Source organism: Pezoporus wallicus, unplaced genomic scaffold (genome assembly GCF_028554395.1).
Source record: "Pezoporus wallicus isolate ANWC-B61680 ecotype Strahan unplaced genomic scaffold, APGP_CSIRO_Pwel_v1 scaffold_6445, whole genome shotgun sequence".
Taxonomy (NCBI): domain Eukaryota; kingdom Metazoa; phylum Chordata; class Aves; order Psittaciformes; family Psittacidae; genus Pezoporus; species Pezoporus wallicus.
In genome coordinates, this window is record NW_026641753.1 from 294,037 (window position 1) to 314,439 (window position 20,403).

Sequence of the window (20,403 nt, forward strand, 5' to 3'; positions counted from 1 at the left end):
TCTCTGCTGTTTCTGTGACCTCAAGACTCTTTGCCACTCAGCAGCTGCAGTCTGCTGCCTGGAGCTTGTCCGAGTTCAAAACCTAACTCCTCTTCATCAGGAATGACAGCTGAGAGGGGCTGTGCTGTGTTTTCAAAATGCACAAATGTTCCACTGTGAGTATAAATGCTGGTAGAAATGTCTCCCTTCCTGTCCTGTCAGCTGCCATGACTCTTGTGCTGTAAAACAAAGAGTATTTCTGAGCAGAGTGTGTATCATCTCTGTTTTGACAGCCCATCTCTCTTATGCTCGTTGGCATAGTTAAAATGGTGCTTAGAATAACTTACATGCTGAATTTTAAGTGATTCAGACACTACTGTAGTTTAAGTTGTACATGTGTGGACCTTGTCAATGGAAGGAGGGTGTCAGGGGGCTTCATCTTACACAGGTTTTTTATGCTGATAAATTGTTCAATGCCAATATGCTGTGTTTTTACAGGCTATCTTAACTATAACAACTGCACTGCTGTGGTCTCAGTTGCTCTGTGCTACTAGAGTTCTTTTGGGATTTGAATTGAACCTCAGCCCTTCAGAGAACTTCAGAGCACAGAGCAAAAGCAAAGCAATGAACGGGTATTAGTCTGAAAGATCATTCTGTTTTACGAGCTCTATTTACACACTTAACAGGTAACTTTCCATTGCAATTTACATTGAAGTGAACTGGAAGCTTATTCCTTTGTGTGCTATTTAATTTAAGAGGATTTTTTTCTATTTCTCTTAATTTGGAACATTGTTCTGAAGGTACTAAAATTAATTCCACTAACAGTTGTGGTAATTCAGTGGCTATTACTAACTTCCAATTGTTTGTTTCTTTTCATCCAAATTCATTCCAGTTCTCTCAAAACCTTTTATTTACTATGCAGATTAGGTATGATGCATGTGAGGATGAGTTTGCCTTCTTGTGAAATGCAGCTATTTCTCAAAAAAAACCCCATGCTAGCTGCTTCTACTATTTGCATGGAGAAAATGATAGCCTTTTCTTCTACCTAAATATAAAACCAGCAAGTACCTGATATTAATTTTCTCTGTCTTTGAAGACGAAGAATCAGCATCTAATGGGAGCTATATGTCTACCAGTCACAGCAGATGTGTGTGTGTGTGTATACATACATGCATATATATATATATGTACGCTTTAGTTGCCATTTGCCAGGTTTTGGTGACAGCAGTACTGTGCATGACAGAACTTAGGTATCTGAAAGCTAGCATGTGCCTGATTTCACAATAACAAGTATGTACATTCAGTCAGTATTTCTGAAATGGTTCCCAAAATACAATTGCTATTTCCAGCCCTTGGGAGTAGCAGGATCCATAAATACAACAAGCCTCTTACATAACTCACCTTATTGCTATTGTGAGTCAAGCAGCAAGGGGCAGATATTTTTATATTTTTTTTTAGGGTGCTATAGGTGTTTTATTTGGTAACGTGTTCCTTGATAAAGAAATGATTAGGCTAATTGAGGGGAAAGGTAGCTAGAAATAGGTTAAAGAGGTCTTAAAAGTACAGCTTAAAAGAATTAAATCTGTCATTCTTTATTTAGAAAATAAACATCAAGTTAGCAAACAGAGGACAATAACAGGAAACAAAAGGTGTAAGGGGCACAGCACTAGAAAAGCCAAAGAATCACTGATATACCATATCTTTTCTAATATCTAACTCACAGAAGGAAAAAAAATGAAAGCATGTGAACATACAGACATACCTATGTGTGTATGATGTGTTTAACACTACATTGACTTTGCTATTTAAATATCAGACAGAACAGCAAAAACTGTTGCAAGGTAGATGGATATAAAGCATCTTTAACTTGACTTATGGGCTTGATGTAAACATGCAAACGCCCCACCTCCCCTTAGTTTTGCCCCTCTGCTCACCAGAATAGCAAGAAAACAAGTTATTATTATAATCAGATATGGTTATGCTCCCAAATTATACTTTGTTGTCACCAGTCTCATAATACCTAAATTTCTCCCCAGCATCTCAGTTCCACATGTGTGGTTATTATTTGCATTTAGATAGTGCTACAAGACCCTGTTATGGATCAGAATCGATGCAAGGAATGGTCCTTCTCTGAAAGCTTTACAAGGTATGAAATGAGAGAACTGAGGAATACAGGCAGGAGACGCAGCATGAAGAACTGCCATGCTGTATTGTAGACATTACAGGAAAGAAAAGTTTTAAGAAGAGTTTTGAAGAAAAAATACCAGTAACTCTTGGGCTGTTTATAGGATCCTTCTAAATAAAAGGCAGCCAAAAGAATGCACAAAAGAACCTTGTTAAATGTATTACAAGTGAGCTGTGAAACCTGGCATCGTGAGTTAGATCTGAGCAGTGAATGGAAATGGCAAATAAGGTGAAGACAGGCTACCAAGGCCTTCCAAAGTAAAAGACATCTGGGTAGGGATCAACATGATAGAGTAGGCTGAGCCAGCACAGGGATGAAAAGAGAGGAATAACATGGTGGAAATGACAGACTAAGAAAAATGGTCTTTATAGCAGCATTCTCAATAAGTATGAGCAAGACAAGGTTATATTTTCCAAGGCCAAAGGAAAGGATGTAGAGGTAATTGAGATTTGAGAAGATGGGATTTTTAGCTATATGGACAGATTTAGACGTAGCCTGAACATAAAGGGCTAGGGAAAGGTCTGAGTCAAAGATGATTACATACAGACAGATAATAGTGTAATAGATAAAGTAGAGAGCACTTGAGGGAGAAGACTTGACACTATTTTAACTGTACTGAGCTTAAAATGACATTAGGGTTGTCAATTAGCCAGTTTTTATCCAGATGGTCCAGGGATTGGACGCTGGAGTATTTGTGTGTTGTCTGGGCTGATCATGACCCAGGCACCATACCCTGCAATACAAAAGAACAAGGACCAGGCTCAAAAATAGAGACACCGCCTAAATATCACACACATAACTTTAATAACGTATGCCCTTACAGATCCAAACAGCTACCCAGTGAATCATCAGCCGGGTGACTCAAAGTACGTTTCTTCCAGCTCACATCATCTTGTGGTGCCTGACCATGCAGGTGTGGGACTCACAGGGCGCCTGGGGCTGTGTGCAGCAGAAGGTGAAGTCACACTGAACAGTTGGAGATGTGTTTCTGAGCATCTTTGTGACCCCTCTGGACTTGCTCCAACAGGTCCATGCCCTTCTTGTGTTTGGGGCCTCAGAGCTGGACACAGAACTGCAGGGCTGTCTCATGAATGCAGAGCAGGAAGCAGAGTCATCTCCCTTGACCTGCTGGTCACGCTCCTTTTAGAATCCTAGAACCAGCTAGGTTGGAAAAGGCCTTTAAGACCATCAAGTCCAGCCGTTACCCCGGGACTACCAAGTCCCCCACTAAACCGTGTCACTGAGGGCCTCATCCGCACAGTTTTTGAACACCTTCAGGGATGGTGACTCCACTTCCCTGGGCAGCCTGTTCCAATGCTTGGCAACCCTTCTGGTGAAGAAACTGTTCCTAATATTCAGCCCAAACCTCCCCTGGTACAGCTCGAAGCCACCACCTCCTGTCCTACCGCTTGTTCCGTGGCAGGACAGGCAGACCCACCCGGCGCGCGGCCCCGGGCCCCGCCTCCCCGGACTACAACTCCCGGCAGGCAGCGGGGTTGTGTCCTAACGCCTGCCCTTTCCCGCGCATGGGATCCGCTCCTCCCGGCCCCCCGCCGCTGTGCTCGGGCGGGGACTTTTGCCGGCCCGGGCCTTTCCTCTGGCCCAGCCCCTCTCCCTCGCGACCACAGCCACTTGCCTCTTCGCCTCCAGGGGTGGTCAGGGAGGTTGCTGGAGGCTGTTGCGGGGGTATCTCCTTGCCCTCCCGAGCACTCTGGGGACCCGCGGGCCGTGGGCCACCTGTGGCCGGCAACCGCGGGGACAGAGACTCGGGCTGAGACTGGAAGGGTGGTAGGACAGGGACTGGGCGGCCCGGAGTGGTTTGTTGCTGTTCCTGACGTGCTGAATCAGTCTGAAATCAAGCCGTTGCTGAAGCTCATAGGCTAGCGTCATTGCTTCAACAGCAAATTCGAGGTTGCTGTTGAACTCTTGATTTTTACCTTTCCCGTAAAAAGAAGTTCTCCCCTGTTACATTAAAATATTCCGAGTGCTCATTATTTCCTTTCAGACTTTTAAGTCGCTGTGGTATTGATCTCTGTGTGCCTTGAATTTTTGTTCTGAAGCATGTGTCTGCTTTCCCCGTTCACGGCTAAAAAGCTGAAACCTTCCATTTCAGAGCAAACGTTTTTAGTTGATTTAAAACAAGAGGTGACTCCTGCAGATGCTAGATGGTTTCTGCCTGCTGTCTTTGTGCTATGGCAGTCAAACCGATTCCTACTTTTGAGTGATTGATGGGTTTTTGGGGGGGTTGGTTGGCTTGTTTTTGTGTTTTTATTTTCCAGATGCATTTTGTGTAATTAAGGGCATGAGAAGGGAATTAGCTGTACTCTTTTTGTGGAAACCCCTGTTTTTCTTGGTACTATAGAAGGCAAATTCAGTTTTCAAGTTGTGTAGATGTTGAATAATTTGCAGTTGGCCTGTAAACTGACTTGTCACAGTAGGTACTAATCAAAACTATGTTTAAAAAGCCCATGGCTTTTCTGTTTTGGGGCATTATTGTGCTTATTGCGTGCTAGTAGTCATATATTTGTTTATAGTCAACTGCTTTTGAAGGGCAGATATCTCATGATAAAGGATTGGTGCTATGCAAAACCAAAACCTCTGTCCTGCTACAGTTTTTTATTTAAGATTAATTTGTGGCTTAGGTAGTTAAAAAAGTTAGGCTGTACAGTTATTAACAAAGCTGGTAAGTGCAGTGAGCCTTAACGCACAACATACAATGTTTGGGGCTGTATATAGCTCCACTGTGTGGCAAACATCACAAGAGTTGTGATACAGAAGAGTGTTCAGTAAAATGTGGGATTTTCCTTTTTTGCACTGTTTCTCATCCTGTGCTTGGTTAGAAGGAAACTCTCAAAAGATGCACTTGCTGAAGAGATGGGCCTGTAGCATCACTGAGGCTGAGCAAAGTCTAATGTATTCCTGAGCTGTAGAGTTAGTGTTAACTAGCAATAGTTCATTTGGAATGCAAGACCAATTTAATGAGAAGTAACTGTAAATCTTTAATATCATATGTGTCCTTTTAAAGGAGACAATTTGTGTAAGAACGCACATTAGGTAAAAGTAAGTTTTGTTTCATGGTCTGTTCCTTCTGACTGCCAAGTTACATAGCAGCTTTCATGTGAAAGTCATTCCTGCATGTATTCTGGGAGAGGAAACAAATGGCAGTATTCTTTGGGAAGGCATGAGAGAGGAAATGCTTAACTGTGTGCTGAAAGATGCCTAAATATGTATGGGGAACAGAAGCATGGTTAAAAGTCTGCATACAATTTACACATTAGAAACATTTATCTTAAAGCTTTAGAAGAGAAAGTTCTTTCCAATTCCAACTACTTGATGCCAAACGTCCTGACACAAAGCATAAAAAGGAACTCTTACTGGCTTTTTTTTTTCTGCAGAATGTTTTTAGTAGCAGCTATTCTGGGGTTTGCTTCCATTCTAAAAAGTAATTTTGATTGAAATATTCTGGCAGTGCTAACAACATCTTCCTACCTGTTTCATTCCTGTCAGGGGCCAGGTACAGCACAAAAGTCAAATGCTGTTTGAAAGTTGAAGAAATGAGCACACTGTTATCCTCTCATCTCACGCTGAACTGGGTGTCTCTGTATTTTCTACAACTGAAATGACTTATTAAACCTGGAGGCTTCTGCGCAAGCAAAACCAGAAGTAAGTGTTTTAAAGTAGGCTGGGTTAAGCTTTTGTGTATGATAGGGTGTTTGCGTCAACAAAATCTAGGTGATTGGTGCATTACCTCTTTGCTGGGTTATTGTTTGTTACAATGGATGGAAAGGCTGTATGCCGAGATGGCGTGATCTGAGTGGACCCATTAATGCATAACACATGCAGGCAGATATGTAATGCAGAAGTATCAGACTGTCTTTGCTCAGCAAGCTACCTCCCTGTTGCTTGGAAGGGAGTGCACTCAAAAGTATGGTGCTGCCCCATATATGATTTAGGCAGGATAGTCCCAATCACCCCTTTCTTAGGGACTGAAGCAAAGAATGGTTTGTGGATGACTTCATCATAGTCACAGAATCATGGAATGGTTTGGTTGGAAAGGACTTCAAAGGTCATCTAGTTCCAGCTCATTGTTTTAAACAGAGACACTCTCAGAATGGTACTTTCTTAATAGTATTACGTGTATTCAGAGAAGCAAATCATGTAGTGGAAGAAGAAACTAAACGCAGCAGAGGAAAGAGAATGAGTCTGATGCATTGGTTTTACATGTTCTCAAAGGAAAGCTGGAGGAAAGCCCAAGCAGGGGATGTCATTGTAACTGTTAGTATAATTTTTTATACAGTATATTATTATATAACATAAAATTTCTGTTTCTCTGGTGGAATCATCAGTTATATCTTTAGCAATAGAACTACAGTGACCTAAGGGGATATCTTTCAAGAAGAATGAGCAAAAGCAACTGAAAGCTTTCTTAATAGAGAACTTTGAAGTTGTATTTACTATCCCATAGGCTTTTCTGTCAACTGCATCAGCTTTTGACAATGTGGGAGGTATGCATTCCCTGCAGGGAATGCAGTGTAGAGAAAATAGACTGGGTGGGTTTAGAAAGCCATGGATCAACCTTCAGGCATAGGTTTCCTACAGATGTAATGCTGATTCTAGAGGTAATGTGACAAATGGTTCTCAAACAACTCCACTTGCTTCTGTCATGCTACCTAATATACCTAAATTTAACAGTTACTTGCTATACAGGGCTATGTGTATAGAGGGAAAGCTACTGCTTTCTTTGATCCACTCATGACTGAGCTTTCACTTTAGAATTTGGCAACCAGATATTAAGAAAGAGTCAGGAAAAAAGATAATCATGGCAAGAGAAAGATATTATGCATAGAATAATACAGAAGCAATAAGCTCGTAAAAGCGGACAGAAATAATTGTTGCCATAATTGCAAGGAACAGACTTCCGACGATTGCTAGAAAACAGGCCTTAGCAAATAATTATATTGTTGCTGAAGTAGGTGCTGCTTTTTCTTGTTACTGTGATATAAAGCATGAGAACTGTCTAACAGGTCCATCAGTAGATAAATTACTCAATGTCCGTGATGGCATGTGTCCTACTATATCATTGCTCTCTCACAAGGAGCTTGTAATTCTCTTACAAGAAAGCTTGCCAGGATAAAAGCCAGGGATATCACCCTAAGCTACATTTTCAGTATAATTTGAAAAGAGGAAGCAATTGAGTTGATAATTAGAAAAAGTAATGTTACAAACTTATGTTGAGTCTTGTTGGAAGTTGTGATTTTCTTTGAAAATGAGGTGGGAGTCAGATTCCAAGAGAAGTTAAGACAGTAAAAAAACCCAACCCACCTTCAAACAGAGACAGCAGAAATATCAATCACGGCAGAACTGAAGTGTTTGGGGTTTTTTACTCTTTCCAGCTTTTTTTTTTTTTTTAAGAAACATATACACAGCAGTGCACAGGATCTACTGCACTGAGAAAATATTTGCCAAGCTTTCCACAAAGCTACTTGTTGGCACTTGTAGAACTTTGTTGTCAGGATACTATTTTTTGTTAGTGCAAGGTTGTCCTTCTAATGTCTTCAAAACTACCTGGTATCGTAAGCCTGTAAAATAGGAGTGGGCAGGCAACTGGTCCACTTCTGATTTGTTTGTTGAATTAGCAGCCACTTGACTGTTGTGAACTTTTGTTCGTTTGCACTAGTTCGTACTGAGTCCTCTGGGGATGATGACTTGCCCTTTCAAATACAGGGCACATTAGGGAACAAGAGAACGCTTTTCCTGGGAGAGGAGCCTTCTGATTCTTGCAAACAAATTCAGCAGTGGGTGTGGAGTTGTACAGCTTGCAGAGAGTTGGCAACTTAAGGGATACTGGAGTGCTTTTTTTCTAGAAGACAGGAAGCTGGGTTGAGAATTGGAGCTAGGGAAGCAAGTAGCTCCAGATTGCAACTTTTTGAGAAGTGGTATTTCTTTTGTAGGATCCAGGGTTTTTTTTTTTTATAATGCATTACTGATGAATTTGATTAACTGACTTAGAAACTCCGGTGCAGAAAGGCAAATACTAATATACATTCTACCTGCACATTATCCCATTGATGCTATACTGCTGGCATGCTTTCTGTGTTCTAGCTATGGCTTGAATTGAGAAGCCTTTTGAAGAGACTTGAAAGCTCATATGGTTTGTCTGGAAAATGTACACTTAGTAACTACATGTGAATGGGGCATGTCATTTAGACATTAAGGAAGAAGACCCACCAGTCTCATATCAGTAGAATGAGTATTGCTTGAGGAAAGGTAAGGGCTGCAGACTCCATTACTAAGAGGTTACACGTGGAAGGATTTTACACCCTGTAAGTGTCTGTGATGGTAAGTTAAAAATAGGAGATTCCATGATCACCACTCCATGTCAACTCCACTCTGGAATAAGTACAGGTAGAAGTTTATGACTGGATGTGTGAAGGTGGTTTGTTGGTGTGCATCGTAGTCGATACATTCAACTCTGATGCCTGAATTGGCATTATTTTGGGCCTGGTTTTAATGTCAGTACTGTATTATTTTTAAATGTTAAAATCTATTTTTCAGTTAAGTAGTCTAAATGTATCAGGTCAGAGAGCATGGGTGACATCATGGTGAGTAATAATTGAGGACTGGAGGACCTATTCTATGAAGACAGGCTGAGAGAGCTGGGCTTGTTCAGCCCTGAGAAGAGAAGACTCTGAGGAGACCTTAGAGCAGCTTCTACTGCCTAAAGGGGGCCTATAAGAATGCTGGAGAGGGAATTTTTACAAGGGTATGTAGTGATAGCACAGAGGGGAATAGCTTTAAACTGAAAAGAGGGTAGTCTTAGATGAGGTACAAGGAAGTAGTTCTTCCCTGTGAGGGTGGTGAGGCAGTGGCACAGGTTGCCCACAGAAGCTGTGACTGCCCCATCCCTGTCAGTGTTCAAGATTGAGTTGGATGGGGCTTGGAGCAACCTGTCCTAGTGGAAGGTGTCCCTGCCCATGGTAGGGGGTTGAAACTGGATGAACTTTAAGGTTCCTTCCAACCCAAACCAGTCTGTGATTCCATGATTTTGTAATTCTAAAATTTTATTACCCTTTAATAAGATGAGTGACTACTTTTGACTTCATTAGATTAAACGCTTATTTACTGAAGTTGCTGATGCTTACGTCAGTGACTCTCTGATATGATAACTTGGATGCTGTTGCTGGCTTGACCTTTGAGGACTTTTGCTTTTCCATGCTTTTTTAAGGATTTATGTTTCTTTATGCTTAATATGTGAAGTGGACTGCTGTTACCTCCCCTTTCGCTCCCTTCATGGTTGCTTTAGCTTAATTTTGCTACTGTCTTAGAAATTCCTAGAGCCTTGCCCTGTTCTAGATGTTATTTCTGAAACCCAGTGTATCCTGTGTTATCTCTTCTGTGCAGTCATGATGCTGACAGATGTGGTTTTGTTTTTAGGACCTTGTATTTTATGCTTTTATTTTATTAGGGGAAACATAAGGCAGCATATTCATACTGTCTCTGTAGGTTGTTACTCTACCAAATAAACCCCTACAATCTTTGTATGACACCAGCATATCTTGTCATTAGAAACATGATGTTTTATTTCTTGCATCTTCTGTTTAAATGAGGGTGCAAGAAGCTTTTCTGTTTCCCTGCACTAACCTACACTTACCTTTCAAGCACTTAGTTGTTTACTAATATGATGCTGGTTTTCTTCCCTTTGAAATAATTCCTTATTTGGCATGAGGTCTAACTATGAAAATAACATCATTTTTTAATTTTGACTGGCAGATGCCTTGCAGATCTTAAATGATTAACCCAGAACACTCATTGCTTTCAAGTTTTAAATAATTGCCCAGTTGTAACTCTTTTCGGAAGTCTTCTAGTTGTTTTCTGAATTACTATGACAGCAAATGGAGAGGTTTAGTAAATTTTGTACCTGTATTTTTAGGAGAGGCCTTGGAGATGCACAGACTTTTTTCATTCTTGCACAAATCATTTTCTGGAGCAGGTTTATTAGAAGTTTGGCTTTATCCTGTGTCATGGTTATTGATGTGTGACAGAAATTGGAATGCTTCTAGAAAATGTTATAACTTTTTGTTGCTCATTTTTACTATATTGATAAATCTGATATTTGTAAAAGCATCCAGTTTCCCTTATTATTTGTTTAGATATGTTTAGATGCCCACACAATAACTGTTTCAACATATAATATGTCAATAATGTTTTTTCATTGTGTTTACCTCTTAGTATATTCTATCTCTTCTGTGTGGGGTAATTTAATTTCCTCAATGTTTCCAGATTAACAGTGAACATTACTGACTACAGAAAGTTTAAAACTTCATTATAGGTTAAGTGTTGTCAAAATTGTTGTTGCTCCAAATGATTGATACAGGTACAAATTTGAAAGTGGATTGTCCAAAGTTTTAATCCAGTGATGGACAGTCAATAATATTAAATAGCTGGAAAGTGGTGCTCACAATTTACTTGGTGCTGTTTACTTGATCTCAGATGTTTGTGATAGCAGTCCTTTGTCAGGTGCAGATTATGTTGTGCTTGGGAACAAACTAGTTCTTTATGTATGTAAAGATTTTAGGCTGACACACGCATGGCTCAGTTGTATAACGGTTACAAATTATTTGGTGTGATTCTGGTGTGAAAGACCAGCAAAATGTCAAATTAGCTTTGTTTCTGGATCATAAACAATGAGAATTAGTTTCACCAGGATGTTGTTGGTCTAAACATGGCTTATAAGAGTTTTGGTGGTCTTTCCAAGCTGCACTGCACACGTCCTCTAATCTGTTGGCAGTCAAGAACCTTAAGAGTAGCCTGTCACTTCAGGTTTCTTAACCCTCAAAAGCTTATTTACATGTTTTCAAGTTTGTTTAGATTTTCTGGGTGGGTATGTGCTTGTGTTATTCGTAAAGAACAGATTGGATCCTTGAATTGACTTCTTAAAACCTGACCTTCAGTGCCTACCCTTTCAAATGTGATTGTGCCTCCATTCCCATGAATCCTAGGAAGCACAAGTATAAATATAATATTTAATGAAAATACAGATTCCAAATAGTGTCATTGTTATTGTAAGATCATTGGAGCCTACATTTCTTGATAGTGTTACTATATTAAGTCCTGGTAACTAACAAAGCTTTGTTTATTAGTTCAAGTTAAATCTAGTAAAATTGCTTTGTCTCCTTGCTATTATGGATTCAGGGAAGAATGCTCACTGTTTGGAACTTCAGAAGATCATAAACAAAGTTGTCTGATTTGTTTTAAATTTGCAGAGTAATTGTGCTTCTGTTCAGCTGCTGACAAGCATGAGGTTTGCATGGTTTTCAGTTTTTTGTATAGAAGTGCATACAGGTGATAGTGGGAAATAAGTGTTTGCAGTGGAAAACTACTTGCCATATTTTTCCCTCTGTGGAAGGACTGCTGTGGCTCTGTGATAATGAGAAAGTTGTAGCTATTTTAAGACTACGATGGAGTATGGTTTTGAATTGTTCATGGCAATATTACTTTGGGAGGTTGCCAGAAGCTGCTGCTGCAGTTTGACAAAAATATTATAAAAGGAAATAATTCATGTTAATTTCAAATGGTTTTGAAATCTTGTTTGCTCTTTTGGCACAGAGGAGCCCACTTCTCTAAGGGTGTGTCTTTGTTTGATCGGTAATTTTAAATGAGAACTTGATCTTCTTTGTTGCCTGAAGATCATAGAAGCATAGAGTAATTCAGGTAGGGTAAGACTTCAGAAGGTCTCCCCTTGCTCAAAGCTTTATTGGGTCTTAAAAAACTCTAAGGATGGAGTCTGCAACCTCCCTAGGTCTATTTTCACTGCCTCACAGTGCAAAAGGAGGTTGGACAGGGGGTTTATTTAGTTTTTCCTTAAGTCATTCTGGAATCTAGTTTGTTTCAGCTGCTGTTGTGTGCTGTCCTGTCATCACTCACCACTTTGAGGACTCTGGCTCTGTCTTCTAAGTAACCACCTTAAAAGTACTGATGGGCAGCTGTGAGTGCCACTGAAGCGGTCTATTCTTCAAGCTGAGTAATTCCCAGCTCCCTCAGCCTCTCATTATAGGGCAGGTGCTTCAGGTTCTGCTCCTCTTGGTGATCTTGCTGTCTAGTGGGTGTTTTATAATGCAAAGTTTAATTACATGACCATAGTTTATTTAGAGAAATGAGGGAAATGTGGGTGGTTATAAATGTGCTTATTTGTATCTGGGTTTTTCAAGTGTGACTTGAATTCAAAGCGAAATGGAGGTAGCACAAAAAAAAAATCACTAACATAGTGATGTGACTGGCATTAATTTTGGTGAAAATATTTTATGGATTTACAGGAAAACAATCTGACAGATAACACCTTCAATACATATTAATTCAACTTAATTAACTCTAAATAAGCCTGATTTGCATTAGTGAAGTGTTGGAAATGAAAGAGTAGATGATTGTAATTCTACCGTGAAATACTCTGTAGAAATTGAAGTAGATGAGTAAATTCATTCTCACTAAGTATGTTTAGAGAAATCAGCCTCATGGGGAATTGAGGGAATGTTACACAAAGTAGATTTCCATACACTGAAACACACACACGAGGGTCTGCTGTAAGACTTGCCAGGCATCTTGATGTTTGAAATTGCCTGGTGGGGTGACAGCGTGGAGGGGAGGTGAGCACTTTCCTGCTGTCCTGTCAGGTTCTACAAAGAGACATTTTTTTTGAGCTTCTGAAAGGATCTTTGCTTATGAGGTTGGGAAAAGTTACAGTCAGTGAGTTGTACTGGGGAGTCAGATGATTGTTTTGGAATCGCAACTCACTTTATGTGCTACAGCTCAGCCAAAACTTAGTGAATGTGCAGTAAGGGAAGGGATAATGCAGAAAGCAAAGGAGGAAACGGGAAACTTCTAAAACGCTTGATGCCATTCCCTGTGTGAGCAGCAGTCATTGGAGGTAGTATTGAAAGGCATAAAGAATATCCAAATGAGCTTTTGTTCTCCTGAGCTTAGGCAGTGGGTTGGCACGAGGTGTGCACCCAGTATCCCTGTGGGCTTGCATGACCTCTGGTGCAGCTTGTCTCTCTGTGGCTTTGCTGATGGAGTAGTTGTGTTTGCAAGATCAACACCTAGAGTGTGCCTGTACCTACTGCAGTTAATGTTTCCATTTGGCAGTGCAGGTCTATTTAGGGGTGCCACATCTTTTTAAGAAGTCACTTTTCTAGGGCTTGTTTATGCTCACATGTCTCTCTTGGTTGGTGCAACCTTAATTTACATTTATGTGAGCTGAAATTAAAACCACTGTCTATGCTGACGTAGAAAAAACTGGGGCTGCTGTGCTTTTCTTTTTGTCCCATCTGGTGTTTCTCACTTAAAATATGAACAAAAACCATATGGAAAACATTTTAAAACAAGCTTCTCGGTAAATATACTTTTAACCTTTACAAGTCTCTCATTATTAGAAAACTTCTGTGAATTAAGGAAAGTAATCTGAACAAATACTTGATGTTCACAAGTTAACATAGCAATGTAAAAAATGTTAAAGCTGCCTTAAGCTTGATAGTATGCTAGATGCTGCAAGGAAGAAAAACGTTCTCTGAAGATTATAAGCTTTATTGTCAAAACTCGGGTCATGGTTTTCCAGCTTCTTCACACAGGCACATTCCTGTATTGTTAGTGTAGCTTCAAAGCATTTTTGATCTGGCAGTTTGTGTTGCGGTTGCTTGTCTGGAACTGTTGCAGTGTCACTGCGAGCTCACTGTTATGCAGGAGCATGGGCTGATTTGTCATGGTGCAGGGAGCTTGGTGCAAGCTTACCAGTGTTGAAAGGGGAGTGAAAGTGCTTATTTAAGGCTACAGTGTTTCATTTATGGAATAGGAACAAAGATGGTATGGTATGTAATCGCCTCTTCCCCCCCCAACAGTAAGAACTCAAGATCGTACCTACTTGTACGATGGCACAGTGGCTTGACCCAGGGTGTGTGACTAGTGAAAAGGAAGTACAATGTGCCACAATTACTGGCAGTAATTGTTTGCAGTAATTTCAGAAATGAGCGTTTTCACAGTGTTTGTTCTAACGATCCCCTGTGCTATGTCAGGAAATGATTGAGATGGTGAATCCGGTATCATGTGATTCTGTCTTTAATCAATAGCATTTAAATAGAAATAAAATCCTTTTCCTTTATAGGAAGGAAATCTCAGGGCTGTTCAGACGCGGAGGCCAGACACTCCCCCTTCTGGTGTGCTAGCTGCAGTTTCAGTTTAGGAAATGGGAATTGTTTTTAAATGTGAAAGTGCTGTAGAGCATTTTTCCTTCTATGTACTGATGTGCTTGTGATTTCAAGTGCTGTGCCATAATTTTAGGGTTTGTTCCTGTTTTCCTAAATGGGGAGTCTTAATACAATTACTCCAAGTAGGATGCATTTCGTAATATGTATATCCTGTTGCTTAAAACAAATGCTAATGTCTCTTGACTGAACTAATAATAGTATTCAAACACCGGAATTCCAAAATACTGCTTGAGTTGAAATAGACCTTATAATAAGAACCAGTCCCAGAGCTAGTAACGGATTTCTTGGTAGATTTGGATGCTTTAAAATAGTGACCTTCAGTTACAAGGCATTGTGTAATTTTTAAAATGAAGAGCAACTTGCAAAACATTCCTGAAGGTTCTTGATGTCTACCTGTGGACCTCCAAAGTCTAAAATCTCTCCTGTAAATGGAACATAGTCCAGGTGGAAGTTTATGTCTCCCAATTTGTGCTTTCTCATCAGATACCCAGTATGGCCTCATCATCAACACCTAAATATAATTCAAACTCCTTGGAGAGTTCCTCAAGTAAAAGGGTGAGTGGAGCTTTTTTCATATGTTTTATGTCAAAGGTCATCAGAGATAATTATCTTCCATATTTGGGTAGAAATGAATATTTGAATTTCTGCTTTCTTGAATGTATGTATGTATTTTTATTACTAAGATTCTAATGCAGTTAACTGAGTTGATTTAAAACTTTTTGTAGTGGATACATGAAATACCCTATCTCAAATTATGAGTGCCTCCTTAAAATCGGTTCTAATTTACTCTTATTCTGGCTTTCTACAATGAAATATTCTGTGGCATTCTTGAAAGTTTTGGTGCTTTGATGCTGTAGAAGGACTCTCTAGTGCAATTTGTAAGATACACCTAGTTATGTTTGGCTGGCTTGTTATAATAATGTCCATCTGTAGCGGGAAATACATTAAAGTATTCCAGATCATGTTCCCTTCTGCTTTTGATGCTGTGTGGCTGAAGAAAGTGTAACCTGTGTGCAAGAAAATGGAAATGAAGGTTTTATTTAGCTTTTTAGACATTGCTTCAAAAACAAAGATTATTTTCCTGTTAATCATTCTTGAAAACTACTGAATGTGGGAAAGTCATCAGTGAGTAGATTGTGTGTAATGGTTGTGAATATGCTGCTTAAATGATTTCAATTGATTTGTTCTTCCAGGCCCAGTGTATTCAGAAAATTAAATGCAAAAAGCTTTCAGAGAACTTTCAGTATAGAAATTTAATTCCAGTTTAATATAAATACAGTTAACTATTACTTTAAAAGGAGAAAGACTAAAACATTCTTATGTTTCAGAGCTGTTCAACCTTCAAATACTTAATAGTTGCAGTTTAGGAGAATGGGGTGTATTCTGGTATAGTTCAGTCTGTCATTTTCTACTGTGGAAGAACCTGGTTTTCTGTGCAGAAATTACTTCTAAGATGGTGGTGGTTGTTTTTAAATCTGGAACTTGAAGGAGTTGTAAATAAATACGATGTGCTGTTGTACTTCTTTCTTTAGAATCTAAAAGATGGAACTAACTGGGAACAAAATGAAGAAATACCTCGTCTGCCAGGAGAGACTAGAGTTACAGGTATGAAGCTATGTAGCTGCCTAGTGCAGTGTGTGTTCAGGAGTCTGCCATATACGTGTCTTACGTATGGCATATATTTATCTTACTGGATTGTTTCATAATTTGGACTACTTTGGGCTGGGTGTGGGTGTAAGTCTTGCTAAAGTGGCATGCATTTTTTTTAATTGTGGTGTCGACTTTTTATTAGTAATCACAAATAACTTTTTAAGTCTGAAATCTTTGTTTGAATACATGGTAGATCCTCCGATACAAAGAAATGGCAAGTGAAGATCTGTCATAACTGTACAGACCAGGTAGCACATCTCTAGTGACGAGAGCTACTCCAAGCTTTCCAAAGTCAAGAGAATTCTACCCACTATGTATTGGCATCTTGTGTAGTGAACCTTAGCCCAAACTGACTACCCTAAGTACAGTCTTATGCTTCCTTGACCCAACATGGCATGCATGTAGCTACTATGCACTTGTTAGCTTTTACATGCAGTGGTGTTGTAGCATAAGGAGGATTGTGTACAGTGGTTTGATGGAGGCTCTTCCTGGGATAGAATCTTCCACTGATGGAAATTTGTGTTGGGATATCAGAATGCAATGGAAGTGGTCTGTTTAATTTGTAAAGCTTCTCCTTCCCCCCTTCCCGGGATTTGTTAGGTGGGTTTGTAAAGAAGATTGGCTGAAGTGGAACAAAAGTGGTGATTCAGAGGAAGTAGTTATATTATTAATGAGGAAAGTTGTGGGGAAGGCACGAGGGAGAGTGCGTGGGATTAAGATGAATGTTTGATATGAACCTTATGAAAATTGTGCTTTGGGGCAGCACGCTGGAAAGGGCATGCTTGTTGTGGAAGGCAGATAAATGGATTGGGCTAAAGAAACAAGTGGACAGGGAGAAATAGGTGGTTTGTAGTGCTTCACTTAAGTTTAATGGCATTGCTTCAGTTAAATCTTCCTGTTTTGAGTAGCGTGTGTTAGTACTCATTTTGTTACTGCCCTTGCTGAAACAGTGCTGATGGCCCTCCTGTATTTGATTGCTTCAAATTGAAATATAATGTTTCTCTTCAGGATGGTGAGTTCCCTAAACACTTTAAAGCTGGAACTACTACTTTAACGCAGAATTGGTTACAGAGCACTGAAAGATGTAATGGTATCAAATAGTGTATTTGTTCTGTGATAGTGAATAGATTGGTTTAGTAAACACAGAGAGGACTTAAATCTACTCCCTGTGTGTCCTGCCCTCTCCTTCATAGTGCTGAGAAGAACACAAACATAAATAGAGAAGGCTGCTGAAATGTGCTGATTTAATTTGGACAAGTGTAATATATGAAACTTCCACATTTTCTTAATTCAAGTGCTTAAATTCAGATTTACTGCTTTCTAAATTCATTTGAGTGCAGCTCTCTTTTTATTTTACTGCTACTTAACTAATGCTGTCCTTAGCTCTGATTTTTTTTTTATTTTTTTATTTTTTGCAATCTCTAAGAAATGCTGCATTTCTTACAGACAAGGAAGTTATTTATATGTGTCCATTTAATGGCCCTGTTAAAGGAAGAGTGTACATCACAAATTACAGGCTGTACCTAAGAAGTGTGGAAAATGTGAGTAATATGCCACAATTACTTCCGTGGGATGAATTGGCTTTAACCCCCTTCCCTTCACCACCACTGCCTTTGATGTATTTTGTGACCAGTTCATTTGTTTTAGTTTTGGCACACACATGCTTGTGGAATTGCATGGGAGGCTTTTTACTTGAAGTGGTCTGTAATGTTTGTAATAACCGTATCTTAACTGTGTAATGACTAAATAGTAATTGCCTTTGTGCCACTGTGAAATCCATATTAAAATGGAAGTTCTTTAAATGTGTTGTAAAAATGTGGGTTTGCCTGGTAAAATTGCAGTTTAATCACACCGAACTGATACCTTTATCTTTTGCCTGTTGGAGCTCTTTTTGATAGCTGTTCCTTTCGCACTTATTCTGTGATAGATCAAGAGCAGCAACTAATGATGTGCAATAGCTCTTGAAATGCTTATCAGTAAACCGAGGTTTTGATTGTCCTTCCTGTTGGAAAAGAAAAATAGTTTGATTGGTAGAACCTCACGTGGGTGCTGGGAGTGGTAGTGCGTTTGATAAGCAGAGACATGAAAGAATAAAATGTGCTTGTTACCTGTTTCGTAATTTATTTTTCTTAAATAAGATTTTAGGACTATTGAACTGAGGTCTTTCTGGTTGCAGCTAACTCTACTAGTAATACCTTTTTCATTTTGTTCTACTTTATTCTGCATATTGATAAAGCAGTCTGAGCAAGCAGAGGCATTCAGAAATACATAGCAGAACACGTATTTCAGAGTTTTGCCACCTTTGTTCCCTGCATACTGTATTAGGCATGAAGTATTTTTATTGAATGTTCAATTGGATGATGTTCAAACTGTGAAGTGACTGTACAGACTTCATAACATGTTGGCAGGGGACACTCAAACGCAGAAATGCACTTTTGCTTCCTATATGTATTTAATGTCTGCTTTCTGTTCTCGAATGTGTAGGAGCAGTTTGCTTCACTCTTCAGATTAATCTTTTCCTTACTTGAACTTTCCTTGCAGGATCCAGTTGTAGTGTTGAATGTTCCATTGGGCGTAATTTCAAGGATTGAAAAAATGGGAGGGGCTTCCAGCAGAGGAGAGAACTCTTATGGATTAGATATAACCTGTAAAGTAAGACTTTCCAATAATTCAATAGGAAATGAAATCTGAAGATTCCGTTTCTCACTGCTTACCTATTCATAGGAATTAAAATACAAATTCCCCACAGCTAAATTTAAAAAGAGATTTTTGGAACTGAGGAGGGAAATACCTGTTGTATAAAGGGCTGTCCTCTGTGTGTGAGGAGAGGGATTGGACTTCCTTTCTGAATCACTAACTGATGATAGGTGTTGCACAGCAGCAGTGTTGTAGGGCTTTATTCCTGCATTGCCTCATTATTTCATTTGTTCTGTAAGTAATTTTTTTATAATCCTAAAATCTTTTTGGAGAACACCTCTGATGGGGGTTCTGTAAGGTGTAAAGGCAGTGAAAAGCCTTAGTAACACAAAAAAATTATGTCACCATAAAAAAAATATGGTCACTGGGGGGTTCCCAGTGGATAATTTGGGATTCTTTGACTCATTAATAGAGTATGTATACACATTTGATTCTTTAGTTAATGCACAGATTGCTTATTTTTGACATTAGTGATGATAAAATAGCTAGGGAGAATGTAGTCTAGACAGATAATTGGCAAATTTTCATTTTGAAAACATAGAGTAATTCCCATCCTGCAAATACTCAATAGCTCAGGAGACTTTTTAGTGAATCAGATACAGTCATTTTTGATGGCTTTGTGACAAAGCAATGTTTGCATTGCAGAGTGTGGTACTGCTTTATTTGTAGAATTCTTATGCTCTATTTTATTTTGTGGGATAAGAGATAAAACTGAACACTCACAATGGCTTGAGGTGTGTTGCAAGCAGATTCTAAATCATGCTTAGTGAATAATATAGCATTTGTATGTCATAAAAATATCTTGCTGCTTTCGTTCACTTAGAAGATAATGCCTTTGTTTCAGGACATGAGAAATTTACGGTTTGCATTAAAACAAGAAGGGCACAGTAGAAGAGATATATTCGAAGTCCTCACAAAATATGCTTTTCCCCAGTCACATAACTTGGTAAGTTACATCATTTATGCCGTTGAGTTGTTTTAATGCAGCGTTCTTGCCAAGTAACTGTTTGACCCACTAATGGACATCATGGTTGCTTAAAAAGCATAACCACAATCTGCATAAACTAAAGAGTTAATGTTTTTATTTTGTACATTTACAACACTTAGATCTACATATTTATAAAATTGTGTTATATGCTATATGTCAGGTAAACTGTTGAATACTTATGATCCATATGGATTTCATTTCTTAGAGATTGCAAGTTATCCTCCCTAATTAGGAAATGCAGTAGTACATGCCTTGATTTCTTGAAAATGTTTGATTTTTGGGGAGCCTCCAAAGCCACGATAAATATGAATAACCGAGAGTTTTACTTCAGAAAAAAGAGACATGTTAAGACAACACTTGTTTTATTGATGAAACTGATAAAAATAGAACAGGCAGCTAATACAGTAATGAATTTACAGATTTTTTTCAGGTTAAAAGATGATCTAACAAAAGGAATTGAATGACAATGATAACTAACCATTATCTTCTGTTTCTATGCCAAAATCTGTGTATTGTGCTTGGTGTGGATAATTTTGACAGCTCTTCATTCTTCATTTTGTCTGTTTTAAAATTCAGTTTATGCTTCATTGGGATGATTTCATTTAGAATAATTGAGTAACTGCTCACAAAATGGTAGAGGGTTCTGCTAT

General features: G+C 39.1%; 1 protein-coding gene and 1 long non-coding RNA gene across 3 annotated transcripts in view; both read left to right on the plus strand.

Moving 5' to 3' along the window:
* LOC130607803 (uncharacterized) lies at positions 1 to 3,238 on the plus strand. Its single transcript, XR_008974361.1, has 3 exons — positions 1 to 155; positions 478 to 611; positions 2,059 to 3,238. It is a non-coding gene; the product is annotated as an uncharacterized LOC130607803 (long non-coding RNA).
* Positions 3,239 to 5,562: 2,324 nt separating this feature from the next.
* The window catches only part of MTM1 (myotubularin 1), a 39,165-nt gene continuing 24,324 nt past the window's right edge, over positions 5,563 to 20,403 (plus strand). The window contains exons 1-6 of one of the 2 annotated variants that reach the window (XM_057425214.1): positions 5,563 to 5,827; positions 14,902 to 14,973; positions 15,951 to 16,023; positions 17,515 to 17,609; positions 18,610 to 18,720; positions 19,610 to 19,711. In XM_057425214.1, the coding sequence (XP_057281197.1) occupies positions 14,911 to 14,973; positions 15,951 to 16,023; positions 17,515 to 17,609; positions 18,610 to 18,720; positions 19,610 to 19,711 (444 nt within the window). In that variant the 5' untranslated portion in view covers positions 5,563 to 5,827; positions 14,902 to 14,910. The remainder of the gene's footprint in view (positions 5,828 to 14,901; positions 14,974 to 15,950; positions 16,024 to 17,514; positions 17,610 to 18,609; positions 18,721 to 19,609; positions 19,712 to 20,403) is intronic. The other variant, XM_057425213.1, reaches the window with a different exon arrangement.